The 20,711-nt window shown below is 37.0% G+C and overlaps 2 protein-coding genes across 2 annotated transcripts in view; one reads left to right on the top strand and one right to left on the bottom strand.

The window, feature by feature from the left end:
• LOC120357934 (insulin-like growth factor-binding protein complex acid labile subunit) overlaps positions 1-20,711 on the bottom strand; it is a 603,658-nt gene that overhangs the window by 359,887 nt on the left and 223,060 nt on the right. The gene's annotated exons all lie outside the window — the stretch shown is intronic.
• Positions 8,908-10,848, top strand: LOC120357935. Its single transcript, XM_039449985.1, has 2 exons — positions 8,908-9,241; positions 9,919-10,848. Exon 2 carries the CDS (start codon positions 9,999-10,001, stop codon positions 10,764-10,766), a length of 768 nt encoding a protein of 255 aa, XP_039305919.1. The 5' UTR covers positions 8,908-9,241; positions 9,919-9,998; the 3' UTR covers positions 10,767-10,848.

Consider the following 20,711-nt stretch of genomic DNA (forward strand, 5'->3'; position numbering starts at 1 on the left):
GGCACTACAATGTTCTTCGAGCTGCGCGAGGTACTCGTCGCATCGTTGCAACCACTCGAAACATTCAGCTAAATTTGCAATCTGCGAGCATTGCTCGAGCAGTTCGCGTTCCACTCGCTCACTATTTTCCATTTTTTTCAGTTTTTAGTACGTATCACACGCTTTCTCGGAGCACTTGCACGTATTTTGTTTACATGATTTGCAAATTCGCTCTGCGCTTAGAACGTTACAGTGTCCGTTTATATATTTTAATTCACAAAAATCAGGAGGTATAGCGTATCTCCACCAAGGATCATCCTGCTCTCTATTTCTCTTTTCAACCCACCGATTAAATAAATTAATCACTGCAGGTTCGCGCTTATCGTCGCAGTTTTGTGGTGGTGGTGTATACACGTTTATTGCAAGAAATTTGATGCACTGTCCATGACCAGCGGGAATCGTAATCTGCAGAATGATATCGTATATAGAGATATTCTGGTAAATTTTTTTTGCCCACTGGTATTTGTTTAATTGCTTTTCTTCACAATTATCAAACGCGCACAGATGGTCCAGTATGAGCAAATACAATTTTCTTTTTCTGTAGTCTGACAATCTACAAACACGTTCTGAGTTAATAATGACACCTTGTCTCACGGCACGTTCACAAGTCCCGCGTATTCCTAATTCTCGATCGCGAAGGAATTTTATCGACGATACTCGTCGTCGTGGAACATCGGTTTCTTCTTCTTCTTCCGGCATAAACACATTATCGAGAACGTACACGATTTCTTCTAGATCATAATCTATAAATAGATTTATGTCTATATCAAGCAATGCGTCGTCAAACTCCATTTTGACTGCGTTTAATGTGAACTTCAATATGATCAACCATTTTTTTAGAGAGTAACTATTACGACTGATTCGGTGTCCACATCGAGACTGACCGTATAATACATTCGTCAAACTTATAACCGAAACAGGAGTTTTGTTTAATCGATCGAAATATTAACGCTTCCCTCTTGCATCATCTAAATATTGTTTCAACGTGCAGCAGCCGAATTATCGGCGCTTATCTTTACTAAGAAAGATACCTTGCACGATTAGACATGCCACTGGGTAGCAACCGCACACGAAAAAGAGCTCATGTAAACAAATCTAAATATTATTTACACGTGTCATTAGAAGCCGGATTATCGGCGCTTCTCTTTACTAAGAAAGATACCTTGCACGATTAGACATGCCACTGGGTGACAACCGCGCATGAAAGAGAGCTCACGTAAACAAATCTAAATAATATTTCAACGCGTTATTAGCACAGCTGAAAGAGCTGTTCAGCGCTTTTCTCTCTCTCTTGCATCCACCTTGACCAAAAAATTATTAGAGGATAGCGAGCGTTGGGGGGCGGCGGCGGCGGCGGCGGCGGCGGCGGCGGCGGCGGCGGCGGAGGCGGCGGCGGCGGCGGCGGCGGCGGCCCCGCGGAAATAGCCGCGCACACCCCTTCGCCATCGTATCGCTTATCCCCCTCGTGATGACAGACATTTCCGATTTCAAAGAACAGTCATACACACCTCCTCGCGGTGTGATTTATTATGTTTATGTAAACAGAGTGACAAGTACATGGTCCATGTTTACATTAAATGGTCAGTTGCCTCCACGCGACACATTTCAAAGGTATCGGTCAAGAACATGGTCCTCGAATCGTTATCACTCTGTTTACTTAAACATTGATTACGAAGAACTACCGGTTAGGTTCGTACACGTGTCCCCGATTTAATCCCCCCTCGCCCCGCCTCGGTCGCGTAACATCGTCTCCGGTTTGACCCCCCGTGAGACCCGAAATATTCCCCCCTTCCCTCCACGCGGCACATTTCAAAGGTGTCAAATTTATTTAAACATCGGCCAAGAACATGGTCCTCGAATCGTTATCACTGTTTATATAAACATTGATTACGCAAAACTACCGGTTAGGTTTACACGTGTGACCCCGTTTTAAGCCCCCCTCCCCCTCCCCGCCCAGTTTGGTCCACCCGCGGGACCTTATCGCCGGTTAGGTCCCCCCGCGCGACCCGTAATATTCCCCCCCTTTTCCGCACCCCCCTGAGATCCCTGGGTTAGAACCGGCTTATACATTCTACTCACGTCCAACACATCTAGTGCTTGTATGTGGATTTGCTGATATATTCTCTCTTATTTCTTCAATTATTTGTTCATCGCGTTGACGAACATTTCGAGGACGTGTTGACTGATGCACAGTCCCAGATTCGCAAAGTATAAAATACGACGATATATACTGGAGAAGGTTGAATATGCCGGGTGCCGCCTATCAGGAAACCGATTTGCGTACAGAACTGCTGCTCTCCTTTCATTTTTATGGCATTCGCCATAAATAAACAGCATATCTGCTAATTCTTGATTAGAATATCGAGGAGGCATTATTGCTACACTACTGAAAGCTGTTGCTATACGACTTTTCTCTAACCAATAACAGCTAGCCATAGCTCGATTGTCTTTTGTCAGATTCGCGTTTATTTTAACGCTGAAGGAGGCTCTACGTTCTTCTTTTCCCACGCTAAAATAAACGCGAATAAAAGACAAATCAGCATTCTTTCACTCTGAGATTTTTTCAAAAAACACATAACGTAAAAAGAAAAATCAGTAATGCAGTCAATGAAACCGTGTCTTTATTACAGTCGAAGAGTTAGCAAATATGTTACTCATTTATGAAAAATTTCATAAAAATGAAAAGAGAATAGCAGTTCTATATGTTAATTATTGTCCTGATAAGTGATAACTGACACACGAATTCTTCGCGAATTTATATAATCGATTTTGCCAACATAGCACTCTTTGCGAGTCAACGCGTCTACGAAACGTTTTAATGCCAAGAAATGATCGATCAAGTAAGACTGTATCAATAAATCCGCATATTAGTATCAGATGTGTTGAGCACAATATCGAATATATGTATATCATATCAAGCTGCATAATTATTAAGAAAAATTTAGAAAACTTCTCTTTTAATTGACACGACATAAAAATTATTTCTCCAAGATTTACCTAGTCAAGAAAGATTTTGTGATTGAATCTTAAACCATGTAAGATTAATACAATATTTTAATAATTTATTATTTTGATATGCAAGTCGTATTTTATAAAGCCTGTGTGATAAAAAACGTTTATCTAAATAATAAATAGAAAAATAATGATAATTTCACATATTTTACCAAAAAAGATGATATAAAAAAATATAATTGTATTATTTGATATTTTTATCATAAATTGACATATTAACAATTTGAATAATAACTTTTTAAGAAGTATCATTTTGTAGACGGACAAAGTGACGATTGTATTAATCGCCGAACACCTTTATGCGGAAGAAAATTCCTTTTGCCTGAAAGAAACGCATGTTCAAAAGCAATATATCAATGCTTGAATGGAGATTGTAGACAATCTAATTGTCAGACCAAATTTTCGCGGAAAATTTAATATTACTATGGAAGTTTATGCAGAATTTCTGGCAGAAACTCTGCCAAATTTATTAAACAATATTCCGCAAGACCAATTAAATATTCCGCAAAATCAAATAATCTTGCAACAAGACGGTTATCCGGCCCACACATCGCTTTTAGCAAGAGGAGTGCTAAATGAAATATATCCAGATAGATGGATTGGAATCCACAGCAATCTTCACGAGTGGCCACCGCGATCACCTGATCTCACACCTATGGATTCTTTTGCATGAGGATTCATACGAGATCAGGTGTATCAAACGTTACCACTCGTGAAGAGTTGATGGAGAAAATTAGAGCGGCCAGTCGGAATATAATGCCCGCAATGTTAAGCAACGTGCGGCAAAGTATTATGCGAAGAGTTGCATTATGTTTAGAAGAAACTGGCGGTTACTTCGAACATATGTTGTAAAAATTAATAAATAGTTTATATACGTTTTTTATTAAATAGTTTATATACAAATTTTAAAAGAGTGTTTGACTAAAATACCTCCCCCGATAGGCATATTGTGCGAATATTATATAATAATAGCATCATAAATTGATGAAAATTTTAAATAATTGCGCTTAAATGATACGTTTGAACAAAGCAGTTTTGTCAAAATAAAATCTCTAAATAATATTTGTCAAAAATTACATAAATTTAAAATTGAGATATAAATATTTTATAATTATTTATAAAAAACCGTTTGATTCTTTATATAAAATGTTACATGTTAAATGTGTAATGTTTCATACAACAATATTTTTACATTATAATTTAGGAATAATTGTGCATAATTGATACGCTGCAAGCCTAATTGGAAAAATGCGCGTGATCCACTCGATCGATAATTTTGTCGATATATGTGTATGCTGTCATTACCTACTGAATAGCGTCTGCCACTGCCAGCCCCTGGCAGTGTCCGGGTATGCAACTCACATGCTGCACTGTATGTATCCGCAACACCCTGTATATGTATTCGCAAAGAAATTTTAATAATGTATAAATGTATCATATAATATATTCTACTGTAGTAACATAAGTACCTACTTTAGAAATCTTATAAGTATTATTATATAATATTATATATATTATAATTATGTACTGTGTTAAATATATATTATGCAGTAATGTTTTAGGGATCATTGAAACATATGCTGAGAAAAAATATAGCATTATAGTATATGCGTCAAGTAGTATTTAAGATATTATAAATGCGCAAGCATCTTACAATGCTGTATTTTTCTCAGCATATGTTTTAATGGTCTTTAAAACAATTGCATATTATAATGAAACACTGTACATAATTGTAATGTATTGCACTTTATAATAATATTTAAGATATTACAATACAATAAATTGTTACATTCTTTTATAATATTTGAAATATCATTAAAGCGCAGCACACTATGCAATGCTGTTTTTTCTTAACACATGTTTTAATGATATTTAAAGCAATACTGTGTATTACAATGACACAGTACATAATTAGGTCTGTTTGTTTCAACTGAAGTGGCTGCACTAGTATGCATTAGTCCAGAGTTTATCTTTTTACTCACATTAGGTCTGTTTGTTTTAGCTGAACTGGTTGCACTAGTGTGCACTAATTCAGAGTCTATCTTTTCTTCCTAATGTGAGTAAAAAAAAAAGCTTTAACATACCACATAGCAATATTCTTTTTCAGAATGCTGTAATAATATACAATATTGCATAAAACATTATGATATATTACAATGACATACAGTATATAATTATAATGTATTTATATAATAACATTTAAAACAATATTAAAATACAATACATTAAAGAACACATATTTTTATATAGTGATCATTATATAGAGTATTAAAATTTTATATTGTTTTTTATACTTTGTTGTCTATTTATATATTATTAGTAAAAGCAAATTCTTTGTAGGCTGTTCTTTTTAATTCTTATTTTTTTAATTACTGTTATTTTCAATGTTTATACAAAGAAATATTGCTATAATATGATGCATCATAAAAACTTTCATGCAAAAGTATTTTATATAGTGACTATACTAGCAAAGTAAAATAAAAAGCAGAAAATTGTTTATATTTTTATGCAGTTGCAAAAACATTTCATAGAAAGAGTGAAGCGGGCAGAAAAGAATCTTCAAAAAGTGACATTGATTGAGAGATTAAGGAACAAAATTATTGCGCCTAATAATACGTCTTCAGACGAGGAGTACATGGATGTCAGTGATAGAAACTCTGCCTCAGATAGAAGTCCACTCAGAATTCGGAATGAAATTGAAGCACAAGATATTAATATTCTTCAAGCATTTGTCTTGGAAAATAATGAAAATAAAAGAGAAGAAGCAGAATATAATGAACAGGATGAAGTGTTTGAGGCGTTTGATTTGTCAGATGATGAAAATGATGAAATTATATTGCAAGATGAAGTTGATCAAGAAAATGATGCTTTAGAAAATAGAGATGATGACGATGAAGGTATAAATGAAAATTATTTTGAAAATGAAGAGCAGAAGGCTAAATATGTTGCAGAAAATTTGAGAGAGTGGGATATTTATGACGGATATATATCAAAAACAAGTTTGATAATTTGTTACTTAGATTAAACCCAATCTTTCCAACTTTAACAAAAAGCTACAAGACTTTGCTGCGAACACCTAAACATCTTGATATCTGTTAACTTCCTGATGGATCAATGTTGTGGTATAAAGATATTGTAAGAAATTTAAATGCAATGTTATTGGATGAGTATTTGGACAAATATGGCAACATCATTATTGATGTTAACATGGATGGATTGCCTCTAACATACAGTACACATTTAAAATTTTGGCCAGTGTTGGGTCGTCTGGTACATACAGATAACGAATCTTTTTTAATTGGTTTGTACGTTGGCGAATGGAATCTTGTTGATGTTCACTCTTATTTGCATGATTTTGTTGCTAAAATAGAACATCTTTTAGAACATGGATATATATGCAATGGTGTCAGATATCCATTTATTTTAAGAAACTTTATCTTAGACGTTCCTGCACGTTTTCTTGTGAAATGTTGTGTGGGTCACAATGGTTACGGTGCATGTGAGAAATGTACTGTGGTGGGAGAATATACCGACCATATGATTTTTTTGGATCTGGATGCTCCACTACGCACAGATGAATCTTTTAGAAATCAAGATGATCAATTGCATCACATTGGAGAGACTATTTTACTTAGAATTGCAAATATGGTTTCACAATTTAGACTTGATTCTTTTCATTTAGTATGGCATGGTGGCTTTAGACGATTGCTTTCCGCCTGGATAGAGTGGAATGGACCGTGGAAGCTTTCACGAAATGACAAAGCCAGAGCTTCTGACTTGCTCATATTTCTTAGTGCTTTCTGTCTAAGTGGTTTTAATCAACCACCCAGACCACTGGACTACTGGAAAATGTATAAAGACATAGAGGAACGACGTTTATGTCTTTATGATGGACTTCTTGTGTTTAAACGCGTTTTAAAAGAAGATGTGTATAAACATTATTTGCTCTTTCATGCTGCTATGTATATTTTATGTAGTCCTGTACTAGTCAAATTGATGTGTAATTATGCTCATGAATTGCTTTTAATATTTATCCGGCATTTATTCTGCAATTTTATATGACAATAAGTTTGTTGTATATAATATTTATTCTTTACGTCATTTGGCACAAGAGTGCAAAGATCACGGTCCATTAGATAATTTTAGTTCATCTGTGTTCGAGAATTTTTTGAAATCTTTAAAAAATTTTTTACAATTGTGTTATAAACCATTACATCAAGCTGTCTATCGTGATTTAGAGCGAACAAGAGAAGTGCTATTTAAATTGTCAAATAAAAGAAAAGTTCTGTCTCTCTCACAGATGTACATAAATGCAGAAGAACAAATCAATGGTTCTCATTTTCGTGGTTTGTGCATTGATAATGTAAAATTGGAAATTGGTCATAAAGATTCATGCTTTAGGACATTTGAAGGAAATATTTATGTTCTCGTTAACATTGTTAAAAGAAACAATTTGGTATTTCTAATTGGCAACAAATTTCATCAAGTGGAAGATTATTACACCTATCCACTTCCTTCCTCAAGATTAGGCATATTAAAAAGTTTCAAATTTGGACAATGTAAGACACGTCATTTCTGTGGAAAATGTAGAAGCCAAATGTTGGTCAATACCTGATGGTCTTCAGTTTTTTCTATGTGTTCCATTGTTGCTTACTATGCCATTATTATAATAATCCAATTATTTGTGCGATCTTCTATTTTCTGACACATGTGCTGCTTGTACGTTATATGTACGAGGTGTGTTCAAAAAGTATCGCGAATTTTGAATTTTCGCGGGTTACGTATATTCGAATTTCGATCTTTTTGTGGCGTTATGTTGGTACTCATGTCTCTCACTTATGCCGACAAGCTCGGCCATTTTGAATGTTCACTTAATTGTTGACAGCTGCTTTGCTTGCACGTGTTTTGGATCGTCTTCGATTTTTACCTATTCAAAAAAATGGATCAAAGAACCTGTATCAAATTTTGTGTGAAAAACGAAATTAAGTGCGCGGATGCATTCCGAATGTTGACTGTGGCATACGGAGAAGCTACCTTGGACCGAAGCAACGTTTATCGGTGGTACAAAATGTTCTCAGAAGGCCGAGAAGATGTGAACGACGAAGAGCGTTCCGGACGCCCGAGCACTTCAACAACAGACGAAAAAATTAATGAAGTGGAGGAAATGGTATTGGCCAATCGTCGAATCACCGTTAGAGAAGTTGCTGAGGACCTAAACATATCGATTGGCTCGTGCCATTCGATTTTTATCAATGATTTGGGCATGAGACGGGTCGCCGCGAAATTCGTACCAAACGCCCCTGCTCACACATCGTTGCTTGTGCGCGACTTTTTGGCCAAAAACAACACACTAATGATGCCGCAGCCACCGTATTCCCCAGATCTGGCCCCCTGTGACTTTTTCTTGTTCCCTAAACTGAAGAGGCCCATGAAAGGACGACGTTACGCTACGCTTGACGAGATAAAGACGGCATCGAAGGAGGAGCTGAACAAGATAAAAAAAAATGATTTTTTGAAGTGCTTCGAAGATTGGAAAAACCATTGGCACAAGTGTATAATATCTCATGGGGATTACTTTGAAGGGGACAAAATAGATATTCATGAATAAATAAATAATTTTTGAAAAAACACAAAATTCGCGATACTTTTTGAACACACCTCGTATATACAATATGTATATATTATATGTGAATGCAATTTTATGAATCATGTCAGTTTCTTACGATTTTAAAATTTATTTAATAAAGCAAATTAATTTATTTTTACTCAGACAATAATGGATTACACTCATGTCAGAAGTATTTTTTGCACTATTTTTTTATATTTGTGTGTTTGCAAATCTTATCAAAATTACATTACGGTTGATAAAGATTCATAAGTTTACTCATGTATTGATCAATTTTCTATACTTGCTCTTTATTTTGTATTATAAAAAAGCTTTGCAATTTATTTATTTTACATTTTATTATTTTATATTGCAGTTTATTGTTGTAAAATTTTTACCAACTGCGGAAGACGATAATGTTTATTATGAGGTTGCTCTGGCCAAACGGTTAGTACAAATTGATAAAAATATGATTGGAAAGATTTTTTGGCCAAAGAAAAATTCAATTGCGGGCAAATTAGCGCTCCGAGGCAAGAGCAGATGAAACCTGGCAACAGTTGGAAATAGAAGTTAAAAGATATTATGGTATGTTTTATTATATGTTAAAAAAAAGAATATATTAAAAAAAAAAGAATGTTATATTTAAAAAAGTGAAATTAAGACTTAAAAAAGTTTGGCGTGCTCGAATCAAACTAAACATAAATTTTCAAATTTCCGTATATATTAGATATAATTGTTAATCTGTAGAACATTATATTTTTAAATAATTTTTGACAAATGAGACGCCAAGTAAATCTTAATTTTATTTTTTTCAAAATCTTTTACTGCAATACTTGAACTTATAATTATTAATTAAATCAATAGATATAACAGAAAATGTAATGTGTCAGTTACCAAATATTTTTAAGAGTTTACTTTTGATAAATAAATACTCAGAAGAGTATTATATGTGTAGAAACAAAATCAGTATTTTCTTTATTGAACATAACATTTTAAATAATGTTGAAGCGTAGTAACGAATTATAACATATTTGCATTTTGGTGCAATTTTCAGATATCATTATATCTTTTTTAGAAAATAAAAGAAATTTATTTTTAATTTTGTTTTTATAAGATTTTAATATATTCTAAAGTTCTAAAAGTACATGTTAGGCATTTCATCTTATTTATTATAAATTATGATATTGTTTTACAAAAAAGAAGAATACGTTAATGAGTGAAATTTGTGCCCTTCTAACAACTTTGTTTTATATTTGTCACAGAAACATATATTTCTGCAAGAAATGCCGCAAGAGGTTTTGAACAATTTGCATCTGCCTATAAAAGTGATTCAGGATGTCAGATGGGCAGGGGCATGAGAAGAAAACGACTTATAAATCCATTCTCATCTGACGATGATTCATCTGGTTCTGATAGATCTAAAAGGTGCAAGCAAGATAAATTAAAATCAAAATTACCAGCTGCTCCTCTTCCACCACCTCTTCCCGCTAATTCATCTCGGAGGAAGTCTTTAAACATTGCTTTAAAAGAGAATATTAATCCATTGATAGTTGTTTCTAACAAGAAACAAGGCAAGACAGTAACTGCTCCAACTTCAGCCTCAACTACAGCCAATGTTAAGCAGAACAGGTTATTGCAAAAAATTATTAATCTGAGACAGCAGGCAGCTGATAAGGCAGAGCAACGGAAGAAAGCAATGTCTTTAGAAAATATACATAAGTTACCTGTAAAAAAAAAATTAGTTTATAGCACATTGTGCTCTGAACCGCTAGAGGAAGATTTTGAGACAAATGAGAGTTGCAAGTCTGACTCACAATCATCGTCAATTGTGTCGTTAAACATGCAATCCATTGGAGAGTCATCACTTGTTAATGATATGTTCAAGGATACTCAGTCTCGGTCTTTCTATCAATCTTCGTCAAATAAGATTCAAAGCCTAATTCAGACTCAGCGTCTCTGTAGTTCATCCATAATAAGTGATATACATCAGAAATCATCAAAAGAATTAAATGAATTTGACACTGAAGAAAAAGATGAAACTGACTCATTAACTCTATCACAGACAAACTTGAATATAGGTTTAGTATTATATATTATATACTATGTTTAATGATATACTGTTTAGGAAAAAAATCAACATTCCTATGTTGCAAGCAACATTTCAGAGATGTACTCGCAACAAACTTTTCTCTGCCATCGGGATTGTTTTCTTAACACTAAACCTATTTACAATTAAGAAAAGTCGTGAAGTTATGATGATGAGATAACTTTAAATGCAAAATTGTTTAAAACAAAATTTGAAAACAGTTATTTGACTGCGGTAGGTTTAATGTTAAATTGCTTAAAACATTAATTTGAAACTATACATGTATTAGGAGTACAAATTGAAAACCGCCGTTTTCCAGTAGATGGCGCCAGCGGTAAATACTGGCGCCAGCGGTAAATGCTGGCGCCAAACGTTAGATCAAAAATTTTAAATGTAAGGTTGGGCATCTGGCAACAATTCCTTATCATTGCAGTTGTGAATTTTTATCGGCGTTATATATTTTTTTGTGATCGAAAATGTCGAAATTTGTGCCCAATAAGCGTCATTTGCGGGAAGTTTTGCTTTTTGCCTTCAATTCGAAAAAATCTGCGGCTGAGGCGCGTCGAATGATTGTAAAAACTTATGGTGAGGCTTCCATTAGTGAAAGAACGTGTCGAGAATGGTTCCAACGCTTCAAAAGTGGTGATTTCGGCGTAGAAGACAAGGAGCGTCCCGGACAGGTGAAAAAGTTTGAAGACGCATAATTGGAAACATTACTGAATGAAGATTCATCTCAAACGCAACAGGAGCTTGCAGATTCATTGGGCGTGACTCAACAAGCTATTTTACATCGTTTGAAAACCATGGGAATGATCCAAAAGCATGGACACTGGGTGCCATACGAATTAAAGCCGAGAGACGTCGAACGGCGTTTTTTCGCGTGCGAACAGCTGCTCCAACGGCAAAAACGGAAGGGTTTTCTGCATCGTATTGTAACCGGCGATGAAAAGTGGATCCATTATGATAATCCAAAGCGAAAAATATCGTAGGGCTACCGCGGCCATGCATCAACATCGACGGCCAAGCCAAACATCCATGACTCGAAGCTCATGCTGTGTATTTGGTGGGACCAGCTCGGCGTGATTTATTATGAGCTGTTGCAACCGGGTGAAACCATCACAGGAGCTCGCTACCGAACACAACTAATGCGTTTGAGCCAAGCATTGCAGGAAAAACGGCCACAATACGAGCAAAGACACGAAAAAATGATGTTGCTGCACGACAACGCTCGGCCACATGTTGCTCAGGTCGTTAAAACCTATCTGGAAACATTGAAATGGGATGTCTTACCTCATCCGCCGTATTCTCCTGACATCGCCCCTTCAGATTACCACTTGTTCCGATCAATGGCGCATGGCCTGGCTGAGCAGCACTTCCATTATTATGAAGAGGCCAAAAACTGGGTCGATTCGTGGATCGCCGCAAAAGACGAGCAGTTTTTTCGACGCGGGATTCGTATGCTGCCCGAAAGGTGGGAGAAAGTAGTGGCCAGCAATGGACAATACTTTCAAGAATAAGTATGTAACCATTTTTCAACAATCAATCCTCAAATTTTGACAAAAAACGGCGGTTTTCAATTTGTACTCTTAATATATATTTTTCTTAGCTTTTATTAATAATTTAATGATTATTATATATATAGATTTGAAAGAATTTTTGACAACATTGGATAAAAAAGTGGACACAGTGAGAGCCAAACTTGACATGGTACTTATAAATCAATCCAAATTGAATAGAATTTTACTACCAGAAGAAAAAATTCTCTCTAAGCCTTCAAATATGCCTGCACTTCCTTTAGAAACTATAGAGCAGGTCAAAAGATTTGAAAAATTTCTTTCAAATGGTGTACAGCTTGCAGACACAGTGAGTAATGCTTTACGTTTTACATATCTTTATGATAAATGTTTAATATAATAAAATTGTTTCCTGAAAACCTTGATTTTGATTTTGGCAAAAACAAACATTTTTGTATTTAAATAATTTAAATTTAAACAATTTTTTTCAATGCAGTCAATTTTCAATTTAGTCAAATGAAAGCAAGTCGCTAGCATAGTTGGTTGCTCTAATGATTAAACTATATATTCCTTTACTTGATTATAATAATGCATTTATGTATGTATTTATTTTTATATCAAAATTTATGTTTTATTTTAGTGCTACTACACTACTCAAAAGAAAATAGGGAACACTTTCCAGACACCAAAAATTAGGCTATTTTCAAATGACTGTAACTCGGTGAAAAATCATCGTAGATAAAAAATAAAAAAAGCATTTTGAAGCTTGAAGATCCAACTTTAACGCTCTATCAGCAGATTTTCAAAATTCTTTTAACTTCCTTGTCTTATGCAGTAAAAAAGCACACCCTGTTTTGTTCCTTAAAATTTCGTATCTTTGACACTTTGCAGCTCGACCAATAAATTTTTTTCGAACAATTCAAGTAAAGCATCATAAACTACAACATTTTGCCTACAAAATGCTTTTTTTAAAATTTCTCTACGATTTTTTTTGACCGAGTTACGCTACTTTGAAGCTAAACCTGCATTTTTTACAAATGATATCCGTACTCCGTGAAAAATCATCGTAGACAAAAAATCAAAAAACCATTTTAAAGCTCGAAGTTCCAGCTTTAACATGCTGTTAATGGTTTTCAAAAATTTTCTCAATTTCTTAGTACTATGCCCCAAAAAAGATACACTGTTTTTTCCTTAAAATAACGTATTTTTAACAGTCTGTAGCTCAATAAAAAAATTTTTCTCGACAAATCCAATGCAAGTGCCATAAAGTATGACATTTTCTCTACAAAATGCTTTTTTTAAAGTTTCCTCTACGATTTTTTTTGACCGAGTTACAAGACTTTGAAGATATACATTTTTTACAGTACATTTTTCCGAAAAATGACGTCTACCGCCGACATTAGCATTACCCAATGTGCACCACGTGGAGGTTGTCGGTCGGATTTTTGCACATCGTGTGTGTGTGTGTGTGTGTGTGTGTGTGTGTGTGTGTGTGTGTGTGTGTGTGTGTGTGTGTGTGTGTGTGTGTGTGTGTGTGTGTGTGTGTGTGTGTGTGTGTGTGTGTATGTATGTATCACAGCAGAGATAAGGACCCCGCAGTTCGTCACTTCTGCAGTATTTAATGACTCCAAACCCTCTCTGCTGTGTGTGTATGCGCTCGCGCGCATGAGAGTTCAATAGTGTGTATTTCCTCCTCTCTGATCAATTACTGCTTGCAAGCGTTCTCGCATATTTATACATCTTGCAATACGATCTTGCGGAATGTTGTGCCAAATTTCCGTTAAAATTTCTCCCAATTCTTCTAAATTTCGCGGCTGTTCCTCGCGACGCCTTAATCGTCGTTCCATTTCATCCCAAATGTGCTCGATTGGATTTAAGTCCGGGCTATTGGCGGGATGATTTAACAGTCTAATTGCGTGTCGTTGAAAAAAACGTCGCGTTATATTCGCCGTATGAGGTCGAGCGTTGTCCTGCATAAAAATAAAGTTCCGACAGGTTCGATTTAATAGCAAAACGTGTGGTCGTAGAATATCGTTGATATAACGAACACCCGTCATTGCCGGAGGTGGCAGGATCACTAGATCACTTCGTCTTGTAAGTGATATACACCCCCACACCATCACGGAACCGCCGTTGTAGGATCGTATTGGCATAACGCAACGTCGATCATAGCGTTCATTTCGTCGATGCCAAGTACGTATACGAGCATCATTGCCATAAAGGCAAAAACATGATTCGTCGGAGAAATATACATTTCTCCAATCCCTAGCGGTCCAATTTATGTGATCGCGCGCAAATTGATAACGTACTTGGCGATGTACGAGTGTGAGTCTTGGTACTTGTGCACGAACACGAGAACGAAGACCGGCTTCTCTCAAACGGTTGCAAATTGTTTGTTCGCACACATGGCGCAAATGAATGTCATTACGAATGTTTCTTGCGGTAATTATTCGTCTTTCTAATGCATAACGAACAATGGCTCGATCTTGTCTATTTGTCGTTAATCGAGAACGACCACTACCTTCACGTCTCGTGTAATTTCCCGTGTCTTGATATCGTAACCAAGCTCTACTCACTACGGACACAGATGCACCAATATCTTGCGCCACATAACGCATACTAAAACCTTGTTGCAAAAGCGCAATTATGCGTGCAACTTCTACGGCCGATAAATGTCTACGCGGCATTTTGAAAATTCCGTGTCGCTTATCACACTGCGAGAATCGCCGGCGTACTAAACAAAATTTTATTGTATTGAGCATGCAATGTTTACATATGGTCATCTTTGTCTAAAAAGAGATTTTTTTTAGACTAAGACGACTATATGTTTACAGTTCACAGGATTGGAGAAATGTATATTTCTCCGACGAATCATGTTTTTGCCTTTATGGCAATGATGCTCGTATACGTACTTGGCATCGACGAAATGAACGCTATGATCGACGTTGCGTTATGCCAATACGATCCTACAACGGCGGTTCCGTGATGGTGTGGGGGTGTATATCACTTACAAGACGAAGTGATCTAGTGATCCTGCCACCTCCGGCAATGACGGGTGTTCGTTATATCAACGATATTCTACGACCACACGTTTTGCTATTAAATCGAACCTGTCGGAACTTTATTTTTATGCAGGACAACGCTCGACCTCATACGGCGAATGTAACGCGACGTTTTTTTCAACGACACGCAATTAGACTGTTAAATCATCCCGCCAATAGCCCGGACTTAAATCCAATCGAGCACATTTGGGATGAAATGGAACGACGATTAAGGCGTCGCGAGGAACAGCCGCGAAATTTAGAAGAATTGGGAGAAATTTTAACGGAAATTTGGCACAACATTCCGCAAGATCGTATTGCAAGATGTATAAATATGCAAGAACGCTTGCAAGCAGTAATTGATCAGAGAGGAGGAAATACACACTATTGAACTCTCATGCGCGCGAGCGCATACACACACAGCAGAGAGGGTTTGGAGTCATTAAATACTGCAGAAGTGACGAACTGCGGGGTCCTTATCTCTGCTGTGATACATACATACACACACACACACACACACACACACACACACACACACACACACATACACACACACGCACACTCACACACACACACACACACACACACACACACACACTCATGATGTTCAAAAATCCGACCGGCAACCTCCACGTGGTGCACATTGGGTAATGCTAATGTCGGCGGTAGACGTCATTTTTCGGAAAAATGTACTGCAAAAAATGTATATCTTCAAAGTCTTGTAACTCGGTCAAAAAAAATCGTAGAGGAAACTTTAAAAAAAGCATTTTGTAGAGAAAATGTCATACTTTATGGCACTTGCATTGGATTTGTCGAGAAAAATTTTTTTATTGAGCTACAGGCTGTTAAAGATACGTTATTTTAAGGAAAAAACAGTGTATCTTTTTTGGGGCATAGTACTAAGAAATTGAGAAAATTTTTGAAAACCATTAACAGCATGTTAAAGCTGGAACTTCGAGCTTTAAAATGGTTTTTTGATTTTTTGTCTACGATGATTTTTCACGGAGTACGGATATCATTTGTAAAAAATGCAGGTTTAGCTTCAAAGTAGCGTAACTCGGTCAAAAAAAATCGTAGAGAAATTTTAAAAAAGGCATTTTGTAGGCAAAATGTTGTAGTTTATGAAGCTTTACTTGAATTGTTCGAAAAAAATTTGTTGGTCGAGCTGCAAAGTGTCAAAAATACGAAATTTTAAGGAACAAAACAGGGTGTGCTTTTTTACTGCATAAGACAAGGAAGTTAAAAGAATTTTGAAAATCTGCTGATAGAGCGTTAAAGTTGGATCTTCAAGCTTCAAAATGCTTTTTTTATTTTTTATCTACGATGATTTTTCACCGAGTTACAGTCATTTGAAAATAGCCTAATTTTTGGTGTCTGGAAAGTGTTCCCTATTTTCTTTTGAGTAGTGTATTTAAAGTCTTTTTCTTTGGGTAATGATGAAGCTCGAGCAGTATCTGTCAAATTCATGTCAAACCTCATGAGTAACTCTCTTGCTCAAGAGTTCAACTTTGATAGCCATGGAGCTAAATTTGCTTTCAAATCTACCAAATTATGGGAATTAGTACAAGGTTAGTAATTATAAATGAAGAGATTGGTTTCCGCAAAGTATACATATGCACGTAGTATCCATATAGACCCGTATTTATAATGCTCTTTTAAAGATGTTAGCGCACTTTTTTGTCATTTTATTCTTATTTTACGTATAATAAACAATAATGATAGAATGACAAAAAAGCGCGTTAACATTTTTAAAAGCGCATTCTGAATACGGGCCATAATATGTAATACGCTTTTTAAAATTTAATCAAAGAAAAAGGAAGGAAAAAGGAAAATAGAGATAAAAACAAGAAAAAAAGAAAGATCCAGCTCAATATTTATTTACACTAGCACTTGTCTTTGTTTATAAGCTTTTTTATTGTATAATTTTTAAAATTTGTTAGTTTTCTTCTTTGTTCCTATTTTTTTTATTTTGTGAATGTTGATATTTTTTAATCCGTACGTGTGTTAATTTTTTCAGGTACATTTTTGTTAAAATTTGAAGAAAGTGATCTAAGTGAAGCATTGAAATCTCTCAGGTCATGGCTGCGAAATGGCAAAGGGAGAAGAGGTTAAATAAAAACAATTTTTATTATTTTTGACTGATTTAAAAACTATATGTTTATTAATAATATACTTTAATACTTTCTTAATAATTTAGTTTTTTTATGTGTTTATTTTAATAATATATTTGTTTTATTAATATAATTACTTTTGTTTCATTTGTATTTTTTAAAATTTAGTAAAGTTTTTTAATTTTTAAATGTAGATAAAATTTTTTAACTATAAAATTATCAAAAATGTATATTTTTTCAAGAATATGCTTATTATATGTACTACATACAAATAAAAATATCATTTTTTCAAAAATGTACTATATGTTCTACGTATAAATAAATTGACATTTTTACATTACACGAAATTATAATTTTCACACTTTATTAACATATATTAATAATCCGTTGGGTTAAGTCTATTTCAGGTTATACATATATGTATTAAAAAGTGAAGATTGAAATTTAATTAATCAGGACAAAAGACTAATGGCGTATTCGATTTGTTGACTCTAGGTCGAGTCAAACGAAAGAGAGAATGAATAAGAATGATATTCTTATTTACTCTCTCTTTTATTTGACTCGACCCAGAGTCAGCAAATCGAATACGCCATATTTGAGCATTAGAACAAAATTTCTTTGTTCTGTTTAGTTAAATTTTAATCTTAATTTTTAATGCGTGGTTTGAAACGGCTTTTACATAAAGCGTCTAATCAACGTTTATAAGACATCTACAAGACGTCTAGTAGATGCGTCTAATAGAGACCATTTCGACATCTACTTAGATGCAAAAATCGACTTGTCTTAGATCATCGAATAGACGTCAATTAGACATCTATTTGACTTTACGTTTCTCCCTTGGTAGAAGCAGCGTAGGCTCTTATTAGCCCACGTCATCAAGCTGTTTGCCCGTGAGAGTAAAGGCGATTCGGGGCGCTCGAGAAGGGATTCTCAAGCGTTAGTCGTTCTAGGAGAGCGAAGAGTCAACATGTTAAAGCCTTTCAAACGTAGCATAGTAGTAATTTTGAAATATGTGATAAACGCATACCGTCGAGTATTAGTTTTAAAACTTGAGATAAATTTTTATTTTATTTTATTCTTACTAAGTCGCGCAACGCCATAGGCGATCTGTTATGTTGACTGCTATTTTAAAAGACGCGTTAGATAAATGCGTAAGATCCTTGTACGAAACACGTTAAAACGCAACGAGGGACGCGTCAGTGTGAATGCTCGGGAGTGTGCGAGATAGTGTAAATGCGCGGTACCAGTATGTATAAGAAACGATTATACGAAAATTCATCGCTTTACGAGTTTGGTTCAAACGTGTATGCGGAAATATAATTAATAAATGACTTTGTTAATTTCATAAAGTGCCGTAAGACATTAATCAGTCTCTCGTTAATACCTTTCACAAATTCCGTATTCCCTTGGCGCAATAATCACAACGTATATCAGTCGCGTATAAGATAACAACGCGTAGTGAATCTGAAATATTACCCGATGACTGAGGAAGGATCTCCCGATGAGCGTAACCAGACAAATTGACAATCCAAAATATCTTTGTAGGTGATCGAGACATCGGCTACTTACAATTGAGCTACCCAGTGCGACAAACATTACAAAGATAAGTCCGTGACGCGCAGTTAGCGGGGGCTGGGCTCTGTAATAGTGCAGTGCCCAGTCGCCGCTGCTGCGAAGATCGCCCGGTCGGGGATTCTGGCCCTGGGTTGGATGGCGGCTCGCGTGGAGGTGCTTAAGGCGCCTCCACAGCAATGTTTCCGGTGCCTAGCCCAGGGACATACGCAGCACCGGTGCCCTGGCGGTGTCGAGGGCCCGGTGCTGCTTTATTATGGGGGGGAGGGGCATACCCAGGCGGAATGCGCGAATAAGCCGTTCTGCCTAGAGTGTGCCTCCAAAGGCAAAGTGCACAATCACCGCCCCGGCGGTAAGAAGTGCGCAAGGGTTCCCCCGGCTGTTCGACCGGCGAAGAGAGCTCCCCCTCCTCCGCAGCGGGAGGAGGGCGGAGACTTAGAAGATGATCGGCCGCTGACCCCTCCGCCTCCCACCCCGCCCGGCGCTCAGGCCATGGATGGTGATGTGTCGGAGGGGCCAATGGCCGATATAGACATAGAGGAGACTCCTCCCGTGACGGAGGCCTCTGTCGGTGAGGCCTTCGTCACGGGGGTAATTGAGATTTTGTCGGAGTTGTCCGGAGCCTCTGGGCTCCGGGCGAGTCCGCCGACCAAAAAGAGGTGCGAGGTACTCGACAGTCCGAGTGCTTCACCTCACACAGGCGAAGGTGGTGCTCGAGCCCTACCCTCTCCCACAACGGAAGAAGCGAGTGGGATTTGACTCGAGCACTCCTGCCAAGAAGGCGTTGAGACCCCGGGCGGAGAGGGCGTTAGCGCCCTTTCCCCCAGGGTCGTCTATCCTCGGAGGTGATAGGGCCGCGGAGTGACCCCCTGGGGGGGGGGGCACTCCGTGATCCTGGGCTTCGTTTCTGGCTACCTCTGCGCTCGGGGATGCTCAGGAGACGAGAACCCTGGCTGTGGGACCGCCCGATGAGTCGGGGTCTCCGCTCATCCGGCGAGTCGGCCACTTGAGGATAGGAGGTAGGCCCGGTTGGTCCCTCGGGACCAGTGGACCTTGGGCAGGGGGTTGGCGCGGAATGGGTAAGTTCGGCGCTCGCCTCCTGCCCTAAAGTAGCGCGAGGGGGGCGTGCGGTGTTTTTCACGGCGCTACCCCGGGGTGGACAGGCGGCAGCTGACGTATCTCGGCTTGCCGCCCTGGCACGTCCTCTCCCAACCTGACAAACTGGCGCGTCGGGGGGCTCACGCTCTAACTCAGGGGGAAGGCTACTGATGAAAAGGCGTACTGTCGGCCGGGGCCTTCCTTCATATGGGGCGAGGTGGCTCGGTGAGGTTTTTAGTTGATAGGCGGGGGAGGGGGACGAGCCTGGTCGCTGAAATTACGTGGCCGGGTTAGCACCGTCCTGACTCGAGTCCAACACTACTAGGTCTAGCCAACCTGGTGTGCCATAAGCATTTCCCTCATCGTCTCAAAAAAAAGGTACTGATCTCATAAATACAAATGTTTGTCACAAAAAGATGAGATAAAATAGTTTTAAATGTGGTTTATAATTATTATAAACACTATGATTGTTAACATAATTATAATTAAATATAAATATCAGTTGTTTAGCTTTAATGTACCTGATTGTCTCGTTAGCTCATTAAATATTAATTATGAATATAATTCACGTGTTTTAATTTATTAAAAAATATTTTTTTTTTAAATGACTTTTGGTAACAAATCTCTTATATC

This window comes from Solenopsis invicta, chromosome 5, assembly GCF_016802725.1.
Source record: "Solenopsis invicta isolate M01_SB chromosome 5, UNIL_Sinv_3.0, whole genome shotgun sequence".
NCBI classification, from domain to species: domain Eukaryota; kingdom Metazoa; phylum Arthropoda; class Insecta; order Hymenoptera; family Formicidae; genus Solenopsis; species Solenopsis invicta.